Here is a 23,746-nt window from a genome sequence, read left to right as displayed (position 1 = left end):
AGTATCTGTTGAAAATGAAAGTTTTTGTGTTTTATCTATTAACCTTTTAATATGATTTGGCTTACTGGTTATGTGCAAAGGGCTCAAGCAGTAGAATCAGATCTTGCAAATCCCCTACACTGTGTAAAAGTGTATTCTTAGTGACTGACAGTGGATTACTTTTACGAGTGAGAATAGTTCTGGGATGCATGGGGTTGCGGGGTCAGTCACATTTACAAAGTAATTTTTCTGAAACATATATATGGTCAGAATATTAATGAACTGAGTCAGAAAATATCCTAATAGCTCACCAAAAGAATACATCCAGGCCTTGGTCCTAACATAGAACTCATTAAAGCTAGAATTTCTGAACAGGTCTAGCCAGATATTGAACTATCCCTCTGTAGTCTTTCGCCGGACTGCCTTTTGGTTGCCCAATACCCTTTCCAATCAGGCTGCTCGGTATTTTGGGGAGATTCCATTTTCTAGTTGTGAGCTTTTATTCTGGTTGATGCTTCTTTAAATGTTTCATCACTGAAATACCCATGCATTTGTATGACTGCAAAATCTCCTTTGGTGGTTTTTGCACAGTAGGCATATTGAGGGCACTTCTGAGCAGTATCATCCTAGTTAAACAAACAATACAGTCTCTCCATCATAGTTGCAGTTGGTAAATTTAACTATTTCTACTTTGAAAAAGGCCCTTTTGTATTATTTTAAGAAACCCAGAAGTAATAAGGAAACATTGAAAAACAATAAGTTAAAGAATTCATTATGTGCTGGAAGAGTGAGCCTGTGGACACAGCTGGTAGCTATCAATTATTCTTGGTTATTACAGAAAAATCTGACTCCTTCTGTGATCACATAAAAATCTGTCAACATTGCATAGTACTTCATCTTTTACCAAGTGTCAAAAAAAAAAAGTTGTGGGGGAAGGGGTAACTGGAATTGCGACTAAATATAAAGGTAGTAATTGTTAGAGGTGATCGGTTTTTAATATAAAACGCTCTTTTAAACAAATTCTTTTTTCATCTTGCCAGATGCCTCAGTGGCAAATTATTTATGCATTAAATACTTTTCTATAGTTTAGTACAGGACTCTCTTAAATCCTGAAATTATGTGAAGTGTCTGGAGTAAGACGAGTTTTCTTCAGAATAAATTTACTGTAGAACAGCAGGAAGCCTAGAGAGCCTGATTTACAGTTTCCTCTTTTTAATGCTCATTGTATAAAAATGTTATGAAAGTTTTAAAAGAAGTTCATCAGTTCCTACTGTGAGCCAGGTCCTGCCCTTCATGTGCACATATGCTGATCCCATTTGCCTTCTAGAGAACTTCACGCTCATATGTAAGAGCTGAACTTGCAGGGAAGCCGAGTAGGACTGAATCCTACTTTGGCTTATGGTCCCTTTTCACAGCGCTGAAATACTCGCTTTTCTACAGAGGATGCAGTATCTCTCTAGCTTACAGAATATCCTGCCAAATCAATTAAAATGTGACACAGTTACAATGTATAGCGCCTCGCTCACACTACTTGCCATTTCTTTTCTTAGATTATAAATGGGAATATGCTGAGTGGAGTGCTTGCTCTGCTAGCTGTGGGAATTCAGGAACCCGCTCCAGAAGGCTACAGTGCATGAATGCAGAGAAACAGAAAGTAAATGCATCACTATGCAGAGAGCTGCAAAAGCCACTGATCGTTTACCAGGCATGCAACACAGAGGACTGCCCTGCCAGGTAAACTCCCTTCTGCTCTGTTTTCATGTGCTCTCTGTGTATTAAAATGCACTCACAAACCTCCTGACATTGTGTTTATTACTCGAGTCTAAAACGTAGGTTGTATTTCATCATGAACCCTAAAGTGTGAGAGATGTGAAAATGGATCACAAGCAAGTAGGGGAGCGCTTGATTCAGCTGAATAAATGAGATCTGTGCAAGCGTCCATGCTGCTGCCACACGAACACCTTAAAAGCTAAGCTGGAGGTCTCTCCGAGGCATTGCGATGCGCTGGTTTTGCAGAATCTGTGCCAACACACAGAGAGAAAACTCATCATGTTACAAGCAGCCAGGATACTCTGTGCTCACCTCCTCTCCGCCCGAGCCAGCAGAGCTCTGAGTAGGATGTTTACTGTGGAATGTAACGCCCCTCGCCACGGAGTCACACTCCTTGCATGCCCTTCCCTGCCAATTTTGTCACTGGATCAGCCGGGTACCTTGTGATCTAGGGGCAGAAAATCTTTATATCACAGGGAAATATACCACAACATCTGACTCTAAAAGCCAACCCCCTGCCTCCAGGCTCCTTGAGTTGCACTGAGCATTCCAGTTCAATAAGGCGTTGCTCTAGGTTTTTAGCAGGGAATCCCCACAGGAGTCCTCAAAACAAGTGCTTTCCGCTGCTTAAAGGAATTGGCCATCACTGTCAGCAACGTAAAAATCCATGAGGAATGAAAAGTCATGCACGCGTTCTGGAGTTGTCCCTCACTGGAAAATGTTTGGAGAGAAGTGTTAAGACCTTAACTGACATTGTGGGAGTGCATCTTGCCAGTACGTTCTAAACTCTGTTCTAAGTACAGAAAACATAGCAACAGATAAATATCAGGAGAAATTTGTTTATATTTCATTATTAGCAGCCAAAACCCCAGATCATCTTAAATTGTGAGTCTGAACCCCAGCCAGCCCATAAGAAGCAAACTTTTTGCCAGTGGAAAAATACTGAAATAGAACGAATAGTTTGAAACATACAGACTCGGTTGCAGGTTTCCTTCTTAAAATCCAGCCATTCAGAGCAGATGACAGTTAGGAGGATACCGGAGGGCCCAGGGCTCCCCCGGCACGGTCATGCCTTTTCGGTTGACTGCAGTGCATGACTTCACCATCTGATTATCACTGTACCCAGAGTATTCACCACAAAAAACCATCAGTTGTTTCATACGGCCAAACAGACTGGCACATAAATTCTCTCTTATTAAAATGCTTAGATTTATTTTGCTTTTAATTTGGCTTTATATATTTACCAGTCGAAGGGGATTATGTGTACACTAACATCATTAACTCTATGTTGAATTACACATGTATGCCAACATACAAATTGTTTTTCTGTTATGAAGTATTCCGTGCTTCCTATGTAGGAAGAGCATAGAGGAAGTTGCCTGGAAAACAGCCCTGGGTCTGGTTTCTAGTGCCTCTAATCTCCCCCTTCCCTGTGATTACTGACCTGGGAGGGAAGTGCAAAATATTTAGACTTCCCCTTCCATCACCCCACTTACCTATTTCTCGATCTTCTCATCCCAAGGCCACTCTTCAGAAAGTATCCATCAAATCATAAAGGCTTTAGATGTACGGGCAGTGGCACGGGCCCTTATTACTCAAAGTGTTTTGCAGGTGTTTAATCACTTCTCTCCAGCACAGCACAGAAGTACAGTTAAGCAAGTGTAAGGGTTTAAGAATGTACTTCACTTGTGCTTTAAGTGTTTGCCAAATTTGGCCTGACTGACTTGCTGTGCATGTGCTGCGCCAAATGTTTGCAAAAATCCTTGAGCTTTAAAAGGGAGAAAAAGGCAAGATCCAGGCTGTAAAAGATTAATCTTCCTTGAATGGATATAAGCTGTTTGACCGCAAGAAAATTAAATAATTGCTAAAGAGAATAGAATATTTTTCCCGTTATCACAGTTGTGCTACACATAAAGTCCCATTCTGTATTTCTAACCTAGATTTATTAAAAGATCGAGTCAAATAAATGGTATTACCACCTGCTGCTTCCCCAGTATTGTTCGTAGCTGCCAAGACAGACTAAATCTTTGCAACTTGCAATCAATAAATAACACGTTCTGCTTGAGCCATTATCTAGCAAGATCTTGATGTAGTAAGTTTGGATGAGTTATGATGCCTGTTGCCTTAATAGTAACTAAATCGATATCGTTCATTTTATGAGTTATGGGAAAGTAGGCTGACCTTCTTTCAGAAATGTTAAGTCCAGCAGGGTCTGTAGGGTTTACCTAGTATAACCTTTTTGGGTAACAAGCAGTATAACTTCTGTTAGCATACACTGAGCCACAGTTATCTTAGAAGTCATCAGTGAACCGAATTTATAAGATCTTGCTTAACTGAAAAAGCTGATCCTACCTTTTCTCACCTCTAAAACTTGCAATAACAGGTTCTTTTGATTTTTATTTGCAGTCACTGCAAACTACCAGCAAGTTTGCAGTGCTTTCATAGTTGCTATAAAATTGTCTCTGCTGTCTGTAGGTGGGTAACTAGCCCGTGGTCTGAGTGCTCTGCATCTTGTGGCAATGGATTTCGCTATCGACAAGTAACTTGTCAACAAGTAAAAGCCAACGGCAGCGTGCTGACACTGCTACCAGATGCCTGTATACACAGAGACCGCCCTGCGGGAAGGAAACCCTGTCTGGGTCATTTGTGTACAGTGGGGACAATACAGACAAAAGGCCAGGCAAGTTACAGTGTTCTTCTGGAAACTCCTTATCAAAGTGTATCAGTGTCCCCATACCGCTGGCTGAACATCTGTTCTCTTGCACAAAGGAAGAGCTGTGTGGCACTAGTTGTAGTTACCTTTCAGACCAGTGAACTACAGATCCTGGTGGGTTTTTTTCATTTGTGATGTCTGATCTACTTTTATATGTTGAAACGTGAACCCAAACCTGAGTATTAGTTTCAGTGTATTCTATAAGCTAATCCATTACTATGTATTCCATTTTAAACTAGTATATCACTTTTTTGCATTCTGAGAACACGTTTGCATAGCTGTACTTCTGAAGATACATGACTGTCCTTCAAAAGCAGTTGCCACAATATTTAATACACAGAACTCTGCTTTCTTATATTTTGTTTCTTCATTTGTGCAGTAAACTTGTGTACATATTGATATGATGTTATAATTATTGATACAATATTTACTACTCAACGAGCAAAGTAATGAATTAAGAGAATTGCCACACTCCTGATACAGGTATTAGTAAGGCAAGGTTGCGATTGTCAGAGCTACAGAAAGAATGTTCTAGCTCTAGAGGTGTGAAATGATGAAAGCATCGACAATGGATTTAGCTTAATGAATAGGTAAGGAAGTCAGTATCTTGGCAAAATGGGGGACAGAGAATCCAAAACACCTAGTCCTTCCCAGAACTGAGCTGTGATAGGGTTGAAAAAGGAAAAATACAGATCAAAAGTTATGCCCGGGTTGTGTAACTGGGTAACTGCCTAGAAGGGCAATTCTGCTGTTACTAACTTGGTGGTTTCTTTTTCTTTCCCCTGACCCTTTTCTCTCACTTTTTAGTGTTCTGGTCGCTGTGTAGGCCGCCCTGTAGGTTTACAGCATCGTCACTTGATATGTCAACTTCATAATGGATCTTTGGTGCCCAGCTCTTCTTGTGATGAAAGAAAGAGGTATGCAGTTTGCAGTAGTTGCAAGTTAGACTCTTTGGAGGAACAAATTAAAGATTTGTTCCTGTATTGTCAATGCAGTATAAATATGCAAATTCTTATGTACACAAGGAAAGGAGGTAGTGACAGTCATCCCTGTGTATACGCTGGATGAATTCAGGAACCCAAGGAGGGTAATGGATTTGACCAGTGTCCCCCACTGTGCTAACGACAAAGCTAGAAACAGAGTGAGAGAGTCTTGATTCCCAAAAAGAAAGTAGAAATTGGAGTCACTTGTCATAACTTTTTTTACTACTACTAAACTAGATCTCTTCTGGTATTACTTTTTATTCTGGTCTACTGCTGCCCAATTTTTATAAAATGAGTTTTCCTGGGCCTTATTTTGTGGACCATGTAAATTGGTTTACTATTTTATGATTACTGAAATAAGGTGTACTTCTCTGCATATATAGATCTCATTCTGCCTCTTAGTATGTACTTACGAGGTATGTAAAAAACCTCAACGATTGAGAAGATGTGACTTTTTACTTCAAGGTACACATTCTTTCTAAAAACTCTGTTATTTTGTTTTACTCTCTTTAAACAACTCCTTTAAATATGGAAAGTATGGGCTTTACACCCTCCCAGAATCTTAATCAGTGGATTTGCTGGGGGTTATGCTATAGCACATGGATGGATGGCAGTCTCTATAAAACACTGAAATCTCAAAGGGACTGAATTAAAGGCAAATTAAAAGTGAACATGGAGGTCTGGGGGCACAAAACTTTGTTGCAGACCGAATGTGTAGGCAGGACAATGAAGAGCAGGGAATAAATGGGTAACAAGTACATACATGGGAATTGTTACTGTATTTCTAGATTACTGAACCCAGCTGCTCATGTTTCTTGCTATAGAAGAGCTTCTGAATTGTGAGCATTTTAAAGCATTTTTGCTGCACACACAATGAAAGAAATCCTGGCTCCACTCAAGTACATGGTGAAAATTCCATTTACTACTAAGAGCCAGGATTTCACTTTGGCAGCTTCAAATATTCAAGGAGGTTCACTGTCAGCATAGAAATACTGTGTTCAGGAGAGAGGTTGTGCGTGAAGAACTTGCAGCATCCAGAATGAAACATTTCAGGGTCTGTTAAGTTTTCCTTACGTAAAAGGTAAAACATTTTTTCTATCCCAGGGTTAAAGGGTTGGTTTAAAGAGACAGGGCCTTGTCTTTTGTTTCCTCATGAGTGAGGCATGAGGAATGGGCACAAAATGAAATACAGGAAATTTAACTTAAATATGGGAAAAAACTTTTTCTTACTGTGCAGGTTCTTAAACACTGGAACGAGTCACCCAGAAAGGCTGTGGAGTCTCCGTCCTTGGAGATGTTCAGAACACAGGCAGAGATGGTCTCGAGCGCCCTGGTCTAGTTACACAGTGCTATGAGCAGGGGGTGTGGACTAGTCAGTCTGCAACAGTCCCTTCCAGCGCCAGGTCTGTCCTCTGTGAATAATGGGTTAGCACAAAAGTCAACAGTTACCTGCCATCTGTTTTCCTCCACAGGTCTCCTGTCAGAAGAAACTGCTCTTCGGAGGCATGTGATGTCTACTGGCGGACAGGCCCTTGGAGGCCTTGCAGTGTGGACTGTGGGAGTGGATTTCAGTCAAGACGAGTGTATTGCGTACACAGAAAGAATAACAAACCTGTGGCTGATCAGTATTGCGGCTGGAGGAAGAGACCACTGACCTGGCAACACTGCAATGTCACATCCTGTGGCAGTATGTAAATCTTTATTTATATATGAGCGTAGCAATAGTCTGTAGCAGTTATATTAGAAAGTGACTCACGGTTGTACACTAATGATTCTGCAAGCATTTGATTGTACATCAAAGGTAAAACTATCCTCTCCAAGGAGCACTTCATAATCCTGGTGTTATTTTTCTCTGAGTAGGCCAGTTTGATACTAAAGCCTCAAAAGCACTTTTAGAAACAGGATATTTAGGAAGCCGTTTTATGCAAAGTTCCCCACATGACTGTGCCAGTTGTGACTCATAAGTCTCTGAGCAAGCTGTTAATTCCTGAAAGATGGGGTAGTTTGCTGAAGCAGACAATAGGTAAATGAATGCAGTGAGATCACACCTCTTATTTGTGACCTAGTTTAGCTTCGAATCCGCTGTTGCCAGAAATGCAAAGTAATCACTGAGCTCCCAGAAATTCATCAGTTGTTTACAATTATGATAAATTCTACTATTTATCTTTTGTCCATTATAAAGCCTTTTAACGTTTAAATATATTTTTCAGAAGGTGAATGCAAGGATACAACTCACTACTGTACATTTGTAAAGCAACTAAAGTTATGCTTGATAGACACCTACAAACAAAGATGTTGTCAATCATGCCAAGAAATGTAACTCTTCTGTGGGAAGTTCATGATGCTGCAGTGAAGAGAGGAGAAGAGAGGTTCATTAAACTAGCCTGCCTAAAGTATATACTTGTAAATAAGACATTAGTCATAACAGTTAAATGGAAACATGGGGCTAATGAAAAAACAGTACTGCAGATTGATATGCTGGACAGGGTATTTTTTCTGGGAACTTTTATTATCCACTCTTTGCAGTGGAACTTTTAATGCTTTAAACATTTTCATGTCTGGATTAGGAAGATAATATCATGGCGTGTCATCTGTAAAATTTTACAGGCCATCACGTTATAATTTCATCAGGGGAAAAAGCATTATCTAAAAGCACCAGATAGCGTTTACTGTCCTCAACTTATGAGAAAAACAAAGTCACAAAACCCTTTGAAGAATTTTGGAATGGAGCAGTTATTGACCCCTAGGTTTTGGTTTTATTGTTTTATCAGTTTTAACACAATTTTTAAATTTATAGAAGCTGTGGCTTGTAGCCGTAAAATTTTTGGCAGTGACTTAATTTTCATAAACAGCTTGAGCTTAAGGGTTGATCTCACAGGATGTGTTTTACTGATACTAGCTGTCAGATGGATACACAAAAGTACATTCAGTTTTTCGTGCTTGTATTTATGTGTATGCAGTAAAAGACACTGTAGATGCTAGAACAATTTTCAAAACAGCAGTAGATCTGTTTTGAATAAATGAGGTGTCATTTTCCATTGTTTCTGTTCTTCTGCTCCAGTCACTGAAGTACAATTGAAGTTCTGGCATGATTAGACTTTTCTACTGATTTTAAATTAGATACAAGGCTTCCTTGTCAGAGCTGTGAATGAAATGTTTGTGAGCACTGTTCTCTTCCACATCAAGTCAAATGGGGAGCCGATAACTGGCCGAGCACGGCTGTCAGATTTTCTGTCCTGAATAAATTTATTCCTCCCTGGTTAATGGGGGAAAAATCTCCAAAGAATATTATTAATTATGAAGATAGACAAGTGCAAGAAATTTATTCTGAGCAGTTTTCCATCAAGATGACTTTTCATCATGGCCATTAACCGTTTGAGTGTTTTGCAAGTTGGTAAATTCTGATTATGCTATTCCCGGGTAAATTATTTTCCATGTTGCAGGTGGTTTCATTAGGGCTGTAAGCAGGGAGAACCCCATAGGAGGCAGCAGATAGATGCGTTTTTTTCTTTTGTAGTTTCCAACTACTGCACATATTGGAGGCCTGAATGCTTGTATTGACTTGGATCTTGTGTTACATTACTGAACTATATTACACGCTAATTAGTGGGTATGCTGGAAGAACAGTTTTAGTAACAGCATTCCTGCACAATGGGTTTGCGTCACTGAAAATTAGATTAGCACTACTGTATAGAAAATGTTTAATGTGGACTATTGTGTCCAAAGCTGACTGCAAGGAGAGGATATTCCTGATCATTACCTTTTTAATCAGCAATGGGTCTTGATTGTTTAAGCAGTTTTTTAAATTAAAAGAAAACCTTTGTAAGATACTTTTGTAGATATTTATTGTCTGATTTAAAAGTGCAATATTTTGTTTTGTACAGTGTTTAATAAAGATTTTTGGACATATATTTTTTCTTATTACCAAAATTTCTTATTCATGTTTTTCCTTTATATTTAAAGTTTTCAAATGTTAACACATAGCATTTTTTTGTTGCTTTAATTTTGTCTTTGGTTAAGTATGCATGCTATACAGAAGCAGTGCTGTAAATGTTTGTTACTGCAACTGGCATGACATTCCTCTGTAGATTATTTTATTGCTTTTCCAGTAACTGAAGATTTTAGCTTTCTTGAATGTAGTTTTGATATTCCTGAAATAAAGTCTAGTTTGATTATTCAACACTGTGATTACCTAGAGATTGTTTATTACCATGATTTTCATGGTAGCTATGCTTTCGTTCCAAATGTTATTTTATCAGCCTACTATGTCCATAATTCTGGGGTTTCTTCCAAGCTAAGATTAGTTCTTATTTTTGACAGTTTATCAAACAGCTTCTCAGCTTCACTGACAGTCTGCTTTGCACAGCTATCAAGAGGCAACATAGATATAACCTGACTAAGCGGGGAAGAGAATTTGCCAGAATCCAAACAAGTCAGCTCTGACTCACTGGAATCTAGAATCAGACCTTCATGTACTGCACCAAGCAGAGGTCATTTAGATCCAACAGAACAATTCTATGCTTCATATTTCGTGGCTGATGGGAATAGCTACGTGAAAAAAACTTGTTTCAGAATATCCAATGTGTAATATCTTTAGGAAGAAGACTCTCATAAATAATATGAACAAGGAAAGCCGTAAAAATTTTATTAAATTGAAAATAAATGTCTAGCAATGAAACGGTGTTTCAGAGTCATTCTAGATGGTAACATAGGCAAAGGTGCCCTTAAAAAAATAAGTTAACAGAAAAAAAGTCTACTTAATTTTCCTTTTGTGTCACCAATGCATTCTTTCTGTGCAATCTTTAAAGAAAAAAAAATGCAGTACAGCAGTTCTGTGGAGCATGCTGTATAGCATAGTGTGTGCCAAGCACTTACAGCAACTGAATCCATTGGTAACTTTTTCACTTTTACATCTTGGTTTAGCATGACATCATAAAATGCTTTTTTAACAGCTGTTATTTTGAGAAATACTAGTTTTCCAGCCTGCTGTTCATTTTGCTTGCATTTCAGTAATATGTTGCTTATGAAAATGCTGACCTCAAGCACTGAATACTGTCTGAAGGCTTAGAAGATCATTTCATGCTTTTCCTGGAAGCACAATCAGTAGGTTGTAGCTCTTTGGACTGTAATGTAATAAAGGCTTCTCTAGCTTAGGGGAAAACATTAAGGGCAAAATGAAAGGGAATATGCCCCCTCCACCCTAACAAAGTCTTCAAACACATATGCACAGAAACTGTTAAACTGAATGTGCCCTCCACTCCCTCTCAAAAGTTTTTGTACTGTGCTGGTAGGTGGCAGCAAATGACTTTCCATAACTCAAGGGGGGAAGTGACTTAAGAGCTGAAAAAACAGCTGTGAAAATTACAAAAAGCATCTGGGCTTACTCACAGACCCAGAGGAGGAGCCATTTCAGCAGAACACGCAGGCACACGTAACTCCATGAGTTCAGATTGCATTTTCTTGCTCCCTAGAAAAGAGAGCTGGAGGATATTAAGAGCTTCTGTAAACTTCTCATGAGGTACCAAGACTGTGTATAGGTTATGGACTTGGGTAGCTGTAACCGTGCAAAATTTTTACTTTTGTTTCCTCAGTTGTGGCCAGACAGAGAATGACTCAAGTTTCGTAAAGAAAAGGGCATTGGTAGTTTGTTTTCTTCTGTGGTACAGAAGGATGACAAGGAATTGGTCTTTCTCCTGTCCTGCTTTCATAATGTTACAGATTTACATTGCCCTTGTTCATTCCCAATCCAAAACATGTCTTTACCAGCTGGGGACATGAATAATTGTCAGAGAATAAAGTTTAATCGAATTGTTGTTTCAATAATAGAGTAAGTCATATTACAAAAACACAGTACAAAGACAGAAATTACCTAAAAGTAACTGATGCTCTGATAATGTCTGGAGCTCGCTTGCAGTGCTTTTCGGCACAGCTAATACACTCAGTTCTGCTTTCTTCCTTGCATATGATGCAGTTCCTGCTTTTGATGTTTCCATCATTGATCATAGTCCTTTTATTGGTGATTTGGCTTATGACGTACAAGCACGTATGTCTTCACAACCCAAGTGTCTGCCCTATACCAATGTGTACATGATATGCAATACTGAAAAATAAATCATACTGAAGTACTGTGATAGAACATGATAACAGAACTATTTATTGGGACTTGCTTAAATCATGAACATAATAGGAATTAAATCGGTTCATCTAGATTTCCCAAAATCAGGTAAAGATACATAGAGAAAAAGCTAAATACCTCATACAGAAGCACAGTCATTGCATGTAAAATTTCTATAAAATATTTATTTTCCGTGTATTTGTAACAAATAATTCTTTGAAGAGTAAACAGGCTGAAGCAAGGCTGTCTAGAGATTTCTGCACCTCAGCTGGTACTTCTTTTTTTAGCTGAGTTTACACTGTTTTCTGTTTATCTCTACATATACCTTTATAGTTTTCTGCGATTTTCCCCTTCAGACTGCCTCTGCAGTGAACTTTGGCGGTAACTACAGGCTGCTCAGCTTTAAAAATCAGCAGGATTGGAACTGTGGTGGATGGATGTTAAGTTTTTGAGCCTGATTCTCTCTCTGCTTCCTCACCGTGTACCTTAGAAACTTGGAAAACAATCATCTGTTAAATCTCTTTGTGAAATTTGATTTAATTTGCACACTGGGTTGAAGAATCACCGGGCTGGGGAGGACACACACTTAGTGTGTCAGTGTGTCCAAAGCTTTGCATCAGCTTTGTTTCCTTTGGAAGCAAGGCTGATAAAGCGTTATCGGGGAGGTTAGGAAACAGTCCAATGACCTGCTTTTTATGTCTGAGTGATTTCAAGTATGTGTACAGAAAAAGAACAGGGTTACTTCTTGTTAATTGCTATCAGAAATTACAGTGTGACCTTTGTATCCTCCTCAGAACTGACTGAAGGAAAAGTAATGATGACTAAAGCTAAAACCAGGCTTTTAGAAATGCCTCGGTGTCATGGGATGCTATCTTATGATAACAAAATATAAAGAAAAAATTCTTATCAGATTACTCTGATTTCCAAGTATTGATGAGATGAAAAACTGGACTGATGAGATAATGAGGTAATTATAGTATTATTTGCTTACTATGAAAAAGAAGTTATTATCAAAAGACACTTGCTATTTTGCAATGACAGTAATTTGATTTGCAGAAAATCTGAGAGGATTTAATGTATAATATATATGCTTGAGATGGAGCATAATGAAATCTAGGAAGCCAAGGAAACTAGAATGCACAATCAAAAAAAGAATAAATGCCATGTAAGATGCATTATTCCTGTAATAATTGGCAAATCTTTATTAGTCTTGTAGTAAAGTTCTGGTTTTGCTTTCATTGTCTTCAACCTAGTAGTTTAAATGCTTTTCAAAGCAGAATTTGCATCATTTAATTTTCTTTCAGCATTGTTTAAAGAAAAAATGAACAAGTATGATTCTAATTATTTCACCCAGGCGCTTGAAATTTTGCATTTAAGTCTTATGACACAACAGCTACTTCCTTTGAAATAGGATTACTATTTGAGTCGGAAAATTCTGGAGTAAACGGGCGGAAGAACTTGTGGCCATGATAATCTGTGTTTACATAGACATAACCTGGAGGAGATGGATAATTTGCTGGGCAGATCTCTTGTTTCTTTGGAGTATATTCTGTGTGATACGTGGTTTCATCTTGAAAAGGAGCTGAATTAGGCACTATAGCATGTACAGGTTTGAAACTTTGAGCTGGAACGATCTGATGTGGTATGTAATGAGATTTGAATGTAGTTAAATCACAAAATTTTCCTGTGGGTTTTGGAATTTCCTGTTGTTTCTTAGTAATCTCTTGCCGACAGCTGCCCCAAGCTTTAAAGTCTTCTTTCGTTGTAGTACACCCTTGAAAAGGGGCATCGGTGGTTCTGCCATTAGAAACTGGTCTTATGGGGACAGCAGGAGAAATCTCATGCTTAATGTAATCAAGATGGCTCGTGGAGGTAAAATCCATTTTGCCTGGGGGTGGAACATACGCTTCTGTTTTGTGGACCTCAGGCAAGGAGACCAACCATTTCTGAAAACGATCCTGGAATTCAGTGACTCCATTAAAACGAGCACTGGATCCAACTTTTGCATTTTCAGGCTTGCAGGTTTTTGCAAGTTGCCCAGGTAGTCCTTTAAAATCATTCCTGTGGGTTGTGAGATCTTCAAAGGGTTGGTTGCTTGGCTTGTACTCTTCTTTTGATCTTACAAATTTTGGTTCCAGTTGATGTGCAATATAAGAAGTGCGATGGCTGGTAGTGCTATCAAAAGGCGTATCTGAAAGCTTGGCTACACAAGGAGGTTTAAAAGCTTTTCTGGGATTCAGTTCCCTGGGAATAAAGTCATCTTGAAACGTAGTAGAATTTCCAAACTTCTGTGTAGGTCGATGGTATATATGCTCCATCTTATTAGGTTGCCTTCTTTGAACTTCCCATGATCTATAGTCATCTTTAAGGCAAAACCAAAACTTCACCATAAAAGCGTTACTACTTAAGACAATTCCTTTTAAATTAAGCCAAATTATTCTGGTATTAAATCTTGCAAAACAAGGAAGATGGATGTCAGTGAGAACGATAATGTTATCTGCATGTCTGTGATATGACAAAACTGTCTTCTCTTATTGGTGTGATAAACCCAGACAAACGTACATGATGCCCTATTTTGATTGTTTCCTCAAGGAAAAAGAAAATGTTGCATGTACATATTTAGTGTGTGTTCTGTACAGAAAATAGCCATATACAGGTTTTATATACAATATCTTACAATTTACTTAGAGGTTTATGTAAATATGCAAGACTGAAAGGAACCTTATAGGTCACTGGGTCATGTTCACTACTGATGGGGAGGATTCTCTCACTTTCAGTATCAACATTACATCATCTTAGAGCTTGTTGGGATTGTTTTTTTCTTGCGTCTGAGTTTTTTACTACCAGACTGTTCTGCTATGGTTACAAAACGTATTGTCCCGTCTAGACTTCTTCATAGGCAGTTGAAATCAATCTGTTGTCTTACAATCACTGCACTTGAGCTTCGGTGTTTTTAACTCCTTACTCCCTATTGAACTGCTAACATACATTTTAAATGAAACAGTTGCGTACTGTCTTAGTTGTATGCTGAGACTACGCTACATTATTCATTATTTGCTAACCTACTACTCACATGGTAGGCTAAAAAGAAATATTAGATTTCCTTATAAATTATTTACAAATAATAAATAGAATGTATTTGTATAAATGCATTTCTATCTAGCATAGGCCTAAGCTTAAAGCTAGTGAAATATAACTGGGTTTTTTTTAAGAGTCTCTTTCCCACATTTTATCCTTCCAACTCTTTCTGTCACTGTACTTTCTCCTCTGCTCATTTTGCACCAGGCATTCTAACTTTCTGTTTTAGCAGCCGTATCTGATTCTCATTATTTCAACTATCTTTTCGATACAACTGGCCCTCATCATCAGGACTATGTTGATTTTCATCACTCTAGTAGATCATATTTCAGCATTTATTTCTACTTAAATTGGGCCTACAATTCATTACATGTAACAAACTCGGTAACTCATTTTATGTGTAAAATTTTCTACTGGTATAAAGTATATCAAGGTCACTTGGCAGAATGACTTGAAAGATTTAGTACCCTTGTGCTGACCATTGTAATAGAATAATTTGTGTCAAACCAGATCATTACTAGGATGATATACAAGCTATACAGTACACAAGACAGAAATCTAAAATCAACTTTCAACCAACTCTGTGGAAAAACATATATTACATAAGGTAAAACTATCCGAAAGATACATCTGCAGTTTAATTACTACCCACTCTTGCCTGAGATAGCCAACCAGGTGTATGTTAGAATTTCTTTATTCCTAGCCAAGAAAACTTTAGGAAGGAAAGGAAAGGAAAAATCTAGTTTCTAATATAGATAATTCAGAATACTATCTTCATTTTGGTTATTTCTCTTTCTAAAGGTGACATATATTATTACCTTGATAGGTTGGTATGGTATCCAATTTTCCTCCTGTAGTGTGTTTTCTCTCTAGAGGTCTTAGTAATGTCACTGGTTGTATTTTATGAGCATTATAATCTTTCTGGTATGTGGTTCCCAGTTCTATCTCTCCCTTCTTCGGTTTATGTTCCTCTTGTACCCGAAAAGGTCGCTTCACAATATCGTATGGTAAATAATCAGATCTGAATTGGGGGAAAAGGAAACACTGGTTAAAAGAAGCTTCTTTTTTTCTGATGGACTCACTTGACATTTTTCCATTATATAGAGAAAGAATGACTTATAATGTTTACTCTGAAAAATCAATCTGATGCCATATGTTAGAGGGATAGCAAGGAGGAAAGAAAACCATAGTACCTAGAACTAGGGCCTCTGATGCATGGTATAACCTTTATTCAGAGGTAGATGGTGAAGCAACTTTTTCAGTGCTCTGGGTCTCATTCTCAGTTTAAAAATATTCTTTAAAATACCTGAAAGAAGACTTGAAAAAGTTGCTGTAATTTTCCAAAGAAATGATCCAGAAACCAGAAGCAGAGCAAAGATAAAACTACAAGTGGCAGCATTTACCAATTGCATGAGGAGAACAGAATATAATAAGAAACAACATTTCACTGTTTTATATGGGCACATTACGTTAAAAGAGCACATATTACATACGTAAGTGTTTAAACAGTATATGCAGTACATGGCCAATCTTGCAGAATGGCATTAGGCCTTTATATACATGTCTCTTGTTTTTTTTTTAATAAAGTTGTGCCCTTGTAGATTAAAAGACAAACAATGGAAAAAGTAAAGGTTTATGCTCCTGTCACGTTATTAGTAATGAATAAGTGATGTCTTTTTCTATCTCTTCAAAGATTTCTAACTCCTGAAGACTCTCTGAAGAAGATTCTTTGAAAGATGCTTCTTAATTTCGTAAGCTTAACATCAGAGTCTGTGCACTGACAGGAGAGACCTACTGAACACTTTACAGTTGGCTTTCTTCATACTTCTAATAATTTAGAACTGTCTAAATAAAAAAATCCCTGTTCCTTTTTCTTAAGGTTTCATTTTTCCACTATCTCAGATTCCACACGTGTGCTACAGAAAGTTCCCCAGCTTGCCAGTTTTTTTTAGGCTTGATGAGACCTAGATTTCCAAAACAGGCTGCAAACAAAGACAAATTTTTCAGGTTATCTTTCGAGGTTAAATGATGCTGTAAAGAATACAAATCTTTTGTATGCGTGCTTTGCTATTTTTTATGACCTGTTTTGTGGTAAAAGTATTTCTACACTCAAAATTTATACTTTTAAATATGCTAAAAGTGTAAAGGATGCAATGATTGCATTTTGAAAATGATTGCAGCACAATGTTCAGTCCCCCCTTAAGAGAAAGTATGAGAAACTTTATAGAGTAATTGTAAAACACATTGCTTCAAAATGTTTACTTGAATGTTGTAATTCCTTCCATTTTCCCGCAAGGCACTTGGTACTCTTGCTTCGGCTTACAGCTCCAGGGAGGAGAGATGTTGCTATACTTGGGATATTTTTCCACATACTCTGTTGTGAGGCACGGCTGTTGTCCATTACCATAAATCCTTGTGGGTTTATGAGGGCAGCGATGGCGCCTGGGTAAAAACACATCAGATGAGATCACTTTGAATAGTTTCGTTTAAGGGGAAACCCCGTTCCCTATCTACTGGGAGTGAATAACAAATGGGGAAGATTGAACAGTGTCAGTAGCCTGTGTTTAAACTGTTTTCTGAGTGATAAAACACAAAATATTGTGCCGATGACATAGGTCCCAGAGCACAATATACTAAGACAGTAATAAACAGTATCAATGTGTGAGTTAGTGCTTCGTATAGAATGCACAGGATGGATAGAGTTGATCTCAGTCCTGCATCACCACCAAGATGCACTTTCTTTTTTTAATCTTTAATGATACTACTAGTCTTACTTGTAAAAATAACTATGTTTCATGCCTCTTCTCATATTGTCTCTTCTCTACTGTTTTCCCTGATTACTTGTCTTTTTATGTCTTTGCATCTGCTCACCTACTTTCACAACTCTTGATTAAAACTTTTGATTAAAATTCTAGTGCTCTGTAGGCCATTTCTGACTTTTCAACCCTTTTTTTTCAAGCACTGATTCAATCCTCTATTCAAAAACTATGTTTGTTTAGAAGTAATGACATCTAATAGGTTTTATTTCAATTATACCTGCCTGTCATCGATATCTATTTTTATGATGCCATTGTGTTAAAAGGTATTGAGGTATATCATGACTTAATTTATTACCTATACCTTGTTGTTTTGCATATATTGTGCATGAAATTCAAATGTACATGTTATTTTCAGTATTGCTTTGAAAATCTTGTTATATTCATTCTAATTTGTGAAATGCACTGGTATTTCTCTGGTAGTTTGTTTCAAGCGTCGTTTTAAAATTTTATGTGGCTGATGTGATTATTATTTAATCTCTCCTTAAAGGTAATGTATAATGAAAGATTTTGTTCCTACTTGTGGCTGACAACTTGCAATACTGGTTCAGATATAAGCAAAGGGAAGTAACAAGAAATATTTTTTTTCAATAAATGTGTCCTGTGAAATCCTGTACGTGAAAAGCAAAAATAACTAAAGAACAAGAAGAGTAAAAGTGTACAGCTCTTACTGGGTACAAATAAATTCAAGTTTCAGGAAGCTAGATACCCAAGGAATAGTTTGAAGGTCTGCAGAGCAATTTAGCTAATACTAAACACCAAAAAGGAAAAAAAATAAATTAAACCAAGGTAAAATAAAATACACAAACAGACATGAAGAACTCCTGCTGGGAAACATAAAATGAAAAAAAACCCAAACAACAAAACTAAAAGAAGTTATCTGGAACTGGAGATCCCTAAAGCTGGCATTCCTTTGGGCTGCCTGACTTTGCCAGCTCCGTAGTTCAATAAATGAGAAATGAAGTAGCCCTCTCTAAGAAGCCAGATCCTTTCAAAGTCTCAGGTGCTTACTCCTTTTCAATCAAGTGAACAGATAGTCAAGTAAAATTGAGACCTATTCAGAACATAGCAAGGAAAGGAAAAAGACAGAAGGAAAGAACAGGAAAGGCAGGAAAACGAGGAGGTGAGTGTATGCTATTTCTCAGCATGGCGCTTGCCTGCCACTATGTTCTTCATGAAATTCAGTTACCACCTTAGTAATACTTTTTCAGTAAGTATAAACAGCATACGCTGTATCAGGTAGCATCTAAAAGTTAACAGCTAAAGCAGAGACTAAAGCCATTGAATGTGTGTTTTGAAAGCTAGTTGAAATATAGGGTATCAAATTATAATGTTCTTCACATATTTTTTAGGCATAAAATTCAAAGGAGTTTGAAACAATATTGATCTACAAAAACTTCATTTTTACAGTCTTCAGTTTGCCATAAGCTGGTCTAGAAGACCAATCACCAAACAAAATACATTCTCTTTTCTGGTATCACCAGTCTTTAAAGACTTAACTCTCTCACTATTTTCTAAGTAATATTGCCATTATATCCCCTGTATTGCTGAATGGTCATGCTACAAACAGGAATAGATACTAGAAAAATAATGACTTGCAGACTAAGTGTGTAGTTCTTGGCAGATTCAACACAGAGGTGAAAATCTAATGTATCTCTCCAAGGAAAGAGGGTTTTGTAATTGCATTAGAATTAATTTCTGAATCAAAAATGTCCTTGATCCCAGTCATTTCTAGCATATGAAATAATTCTGCCTCTAACTATGCACAAAATTACTTGAAATCAGATGGGACTGTTCAGGAAGATCCTATATCCGGCTCTGTGCTGTGAAAGAACTTTCAGTGGGCTTAAAAGGCAACATAAAATTACTTTAATATCAATTTAATTTTACGTGGAGAATAGGCATTTTTGGTTAACTGATAAATCTACTTCTGGATGTTGTCCAACTGGTAAACAAATAATTTTGTTTAGATAATAATGTTATAAAACTGATTGCATAAGGCATCACAGCTCTCTAGCGACGATGCTAAGAATCGTCAGAGAAGACAGATTACAGCTCTGATAAATATGTTCCTTAAAATTTGGCCAGAACTCCTTGAGTCACTGATCATTTTAAACTTGTTACTTATAGTTATCTTAAATTCAACCCCAGAGTTACTGATAATTCAAATTAATTTGGTGAGAATTTGCCTTCCCCCATGACTGACTGATGCCTGCTTCGATGGATTATTATTCTTTCCCTTCTTTGAGGGAGACTAACTATCTTGTGGCTTGCATAAGATCTTAACAGTATCTCAGCTAAATAGACAGTATATGGGGTCTCCAGTGCCAAATGCTGTTGCTCTGATTGTTTTAATAGAATGATGCTACATTTCACTTATTTAGGATCTGGCACACATACAGTTATCTTTTATACAATGCTAGCAAGACCCTTGAAACTTTCCCACAAAGTATTTTCCTCCTAGAGAACTAGACTAATAATGAGAAAAATTTAGTGGTTATCATCATAAAAAACTTACTAAAAAAACCCCAGCACAACAAAGTTTTTATTTTTTAGCTGCCAGTGTACATGCTGTGGCCTGAAAGACAGAAATTACATATGGACATTGTGTTTTTGAGTCATCTACTTTCCTAGTATTGAAACTAGGAGACCTGGTAGTTTTACTGGGTTTGTGTTTATTTACATGCAGTCAGTATGAGGACTTAAATATTTCATATTTTACAGAAATCTTCCTCTTTCCTTTTAATTTAATGTTATTCAGGAATCTAGATTTTTATAATGATAACAAAAATGCAAGAAATGGAGAAAGGCTGACATTGAGAAGAAGATAAAACAGTAGTTTATATCTCAAAACTAAAATTCTAGGGTTTTGTATTATCTTTTATCATAGACAAATAGTATTCTTGAGTGTAGAGAGGTCATCAACCTCAGAGGCTTTGTTCTTCCTTTAAAAGCCAGATTTAACATCCGATATTTCCTGTTCAACATTGCTATTGAGCTAGCGATCTGAAGCCTGACTGTACTTGCTAGCAAGGGGTAGATTTCCACATTTGGAACCTACGGGAAATAATCATGGGTCCAGTCCCAAGTAAGACGAACTCATACCTTCTCCACATCAAAATATACCACTTCTAAAATAAGAAATGGATCTGGAATATCTTTGGAAACAATACAGAATCCAGCCATTACTCTACTTAATGCACTTTTGAGAACATTTTTGTGGTTTATTAAAAAAACCCAAACAAATCCAACCAAATGTACATCTCTCCCGTAGCAGCTTGAAAACAATAATCATACTGCCTTGACAGTGTCTTATGTTACTGCAAAAGTCATAGAATCATAGAATTGTTTCGGTTGGAAAAGACCTTTAAGATCCTTGAGTCCAGCTGTTAACCCAGCACTGCCAAGCTCACCACTAAACCATGTCACTGAGCACCGCATCTACACCTCTTTTAAACACCTCCAGGGATGGTGACAACCATTTCCCTGGGCAGCCTGTTCCAATGCTTGACAACCCTTTCAATGAAGAATTTTTTCCTAGTATCAAATCTAAACCTGCCCTGGTGCAACTTGAGGCTATTTGCTCTTGTCCTAAAGCCTTAAGAAGCTAGAAATTATGTCAGTTATTAAAAATGGAGAAGTCCCTAGCATTGGACCTATTTTGCAAATTGATCTTTGAGCATGCTCAGCACTGGGTACACTTCCAGTGGTTTATCTGTTGACTTTGAAAAAGATCACCTAATAGGCACAAAAAGTGATTCAGTCTCATAAGAATGAATCTATTCAAGATATTCCTAAAAACCTTGTAACAATTATTTAAGAGCCCAAGACTGCAACCCCTAAGTATGAACACTAGCATTCAGGTGTAAGCCTTTAATAAGTGGATTGTGTAAGTTACAGTGCAAAAAAGGTCCTTGTGGAATTCTGGAGGATCTTCTTATTTCCGTGTAAAGAGAAAGCAGAATAAAGTTCTGTCTTACTGCCTTTCCTCCCCTGTATTTGTAAAATTTTTCTGATTTTTTTTTTTCCTTCTGCAAACAGCTAGGAATGATAATTTTCTTCTATTTTATTATTTATAATTTAACACTAATTATATCTCCACAAAATGTCCTGCAAATAGCGAAATGATAACTTCTACAAAATATCAGAACTTTTTCTTCACTTTGAAATCTCTTCTAAGGTGTGTGTGCATTGCAATATCCAGGTAACACTGCCAAGCGACCAATCTTCCCCTAAAAACAGAAACACTATAACTACCCTGAAGCAAACACAATGTGCTGCCTAAACCAATAATGGCTTAAGATTTTGACTAAAAATTTCAGTGATCTTTATTTTAAACCACGTTTTTTTGTGCATGCTTTATTCAATTATTCATATTGCTAAACCAGGTTTTTGAATTGCGAATTTTCAATTAAGTTGAACCTCATTTTGTGCTGTCAGACTGTGTTATCTCACCATCCTTATACTTGAGCATAAGCCAGATTTGCTATCTTGTCATGAAAACCATGTGTTCCAACTCTTTATTAAAATAGGACTTTTGAAACAAAATTTTGGGGCAAACTACACCTGCAGTCTTGGCCAAAAAGAACATGAGAAGCTTTACATGCTGCCTGTCTCTCATCTCTGTCTACAGATTAAAAAAAACAAACAAACAAACAAAAAAAAAAAGTGGCTGATGAACAGGTAAGGAAAACTTCCCAAACAGACAGCTAAGAGTGCATCTGCTATACAAACGTCGAAATGAAACAAACCTGTAGTTTGTGGTGCACTACGCAGCTATAGGGGTGGCCCTGTGCTTCCAAAAGATAGTGATCACAGTCTTGTGATCTTGTAACTCTCCTTGCATGTAGTTAAGACTTTTTTTTTTTTTTTTTTACTATTAAGGACTGGATCTTTGACTCCTAGGATGATTATTTTTCTGGCTTTTTTTTAAAGTAGATGGAGAAGAAATTGAAAACATTAACAGTACTGTCTCCAAACCTATAAACATTTATCTGAATTTTGCAAGGTTTAAATCCCTTAATATTTTGGGAAACCCGACTTGTGAATTTTTTTGCCTATGGCATTGATAATATTGCTTATAGAGCTGTAATGGTAATTTTAAACAAAAAATCACCTGCTGTACCCTTTTATGCCAGCTTCCCTGGGCCAAAGAGGTTCTATTACAGTGATGAGGTGTGTGTCTCTGTACAGGGTCATTGAATGCAAAGAAATAGCAGAGCTTCTCCTCAGAGTGGAGAGTATTATTGGATGTGGTGTTAGAAAGGCAGGTGTATTAAATCTATTTTAAAGGCTGCAAGGTTTGCACAGGTTTCTATCAAGGCTGATGTAGCCAGAACTTTCCTGAGGGTGGCTTTGGCTGCTCAGCTTTAGGGAAAAGCCTGATCCTGAGGTTTAGTCTTTGAAAGACTGTCTCCACTCTTTTCTATTTTAATCTATCTAAGATCTGCTTTTTCCCCTGCCTGATTTAAACATACCACTTCATGTTTACTGAGCGGATCCCTTTCAGAAAAGAAGGAAAGCCTCAAACTGTTGGAACAGCAGTGTTACCCTGCTCCTGCCCTCCCACCGCTGAGGAGCAGCAAGGGGCGGGCCCGGGCGCCGGGGCACGGTGAGGAGGGTGAGGTGGGGGTGCCCCTGTGGGGGAGGCCTGGGGCGCTGAGGGGGAGCCGCCCCCATCTTCCTGAGGGGACACCCCCGGGGACCCGAAGCGTCGCCCCGCTCCCCGCAGCCCGCGGCGACCCGCGGGGCCGCTTACCCGCAGGTGCAGATCTGGCACAGACACCGCGGCTTCCTCATGCTCCCCTGGCCGCTCCGCCGGGGCCGCCAGCGAACCGGCCCGTCGCCTGGCAACGGCGGCGTCCCCGCGGCGAGCGGCCGCCGCCGGCCCCGGTCTGGCGTCACGAGGGGCGGGGCGGGGCGGGCGCGCGCTTCCGGGAGCGGGCTCGGCGGCGCCGGGCGGGCGCGCAGGTGGGCCCTTCCCCTCCCCCCCCCCCCCTTCCCCTCCCCCCCCCCCTCCCCTCCCCTCCCCTCCCCTCCCCTCTCCTCTCCTCTCCTCTCCTCTCCTCTCCTCCCCGGCCCTGAGGGCGCCCCGCACCGCCAGCGGCCGGCCCCGGCGCGGGGTGTCGGGGTGAGGTCTGCGGCCCCCTCCCGGGACACCGGAGGGGTGGGAGCAGCCCCGAGGGGGCGCGGCGGGGGCTGCGGCTGCCGGCGGTGCCCCGGGAGCGGCGGGCGGGGGGCGGCCCGGCCCAACGCCTGGGGCTGGGCCTCTGCGGGGCGGGGGTGGCCCGGC

General features: G+C 38.7%; 3 protein-coding genes across 6 annotated transcripts in view; 2 read left to right on the top strand and 1 right to left on the bottom strand.

The window, feature by feature from the left end:
• Positions 1–10,052, top strand: part of ADAMTSL3 (ADAMTS like 3) — a 203,184-nt gene extending 193,132 nt beyond the window's left edge. For 2 of the 3 annotated variants that reach the window (XM_055715863.1, XM_055715862.1), the window contains 5 exons: positions 1,530–1,713; positions 4,225–4,429; positions 5,270–5,379; positions 6,918–7,132; positions 7,656–9,625. In XM_055715863.1, coding sequence (XP_055571838.1) covers positions 1,530–1,713; positions 4,225–4,429; positions 5,270–5,379; positions 6,918–7,132; positions 7,656–7,765 — 824 coding nt within the window. In that variant the 3' untranslated portion in view covers positions 7,766–9,625. Of the gene's footprint in view, positions 1–1,529; positions 1,714–4,224; positions 4,430–5,269; positions 5,380–6,917; positions 7,133–7,655; positions 9,626–9,765 lie in introns of those variants that run through there. The other variant, XM_055715864.1, reaches the window with a different exon arrangement.
• Positions 10,053–10,757: 705 nt separating this feature from the next.
• SAXO2 (stabilizer of axonemal microtubules 2) lies at positions 10,758–23,382 on the bottom strand. Its single transcript, XM_055715341.1, has 4 exons — positions 23,213–23,382; positions 16,901–17,080; positions 15,457–15,659; positions 10,758–13,922 (listed from the first exon to the last, which is right to left on the bottom strand). The coding sequence occupies exons 1-4, from the start codon at positions 23,251–23,253 to the stop codon at positions 12,940–12,942; spliced, it is 1,407 nt and encodes a 468-aa protein (XP_055571316.1). The 5' UTR covers positions 23,254–23,382; the 3' UTR covers positions 10,758–12,939.
• Positions 23,363–23,746, top strand: part of EFL1 (elongation factor like GTPase 1) — a 122,686-nt gene continuing 122,302 nt past the window's right edge. For both annotated transcript variants that reach the window (XM_055715340.1, XM_055715339.1), the window contains exon 1: positions 23,363–23,424. The gene's annotated coding sequence lies outside the window, so the exon portion shown is untranslated. The remainder of the gene's footprint in view (positions 23,425–23,746) is intronic.

Source organism: Falco cherrug, chromosome 7 (genome assembly GCF_023634085.1).
Source record: "Falco cherrug isolate bFalChe1 chromosome 7, bFalChe1.pri, whole genome shotgun sequence".
Classification (NCBI taxonomy): Eukaryota; Metazoa; Chordata; class Aves; order Falconiformes; family Falconidae; genus Falco; species Falco cherrug.
Note: the sequence above shows the minus strand (reverse complement) of the source record. Positions and strands in the feature narration are given on the sequence as shown.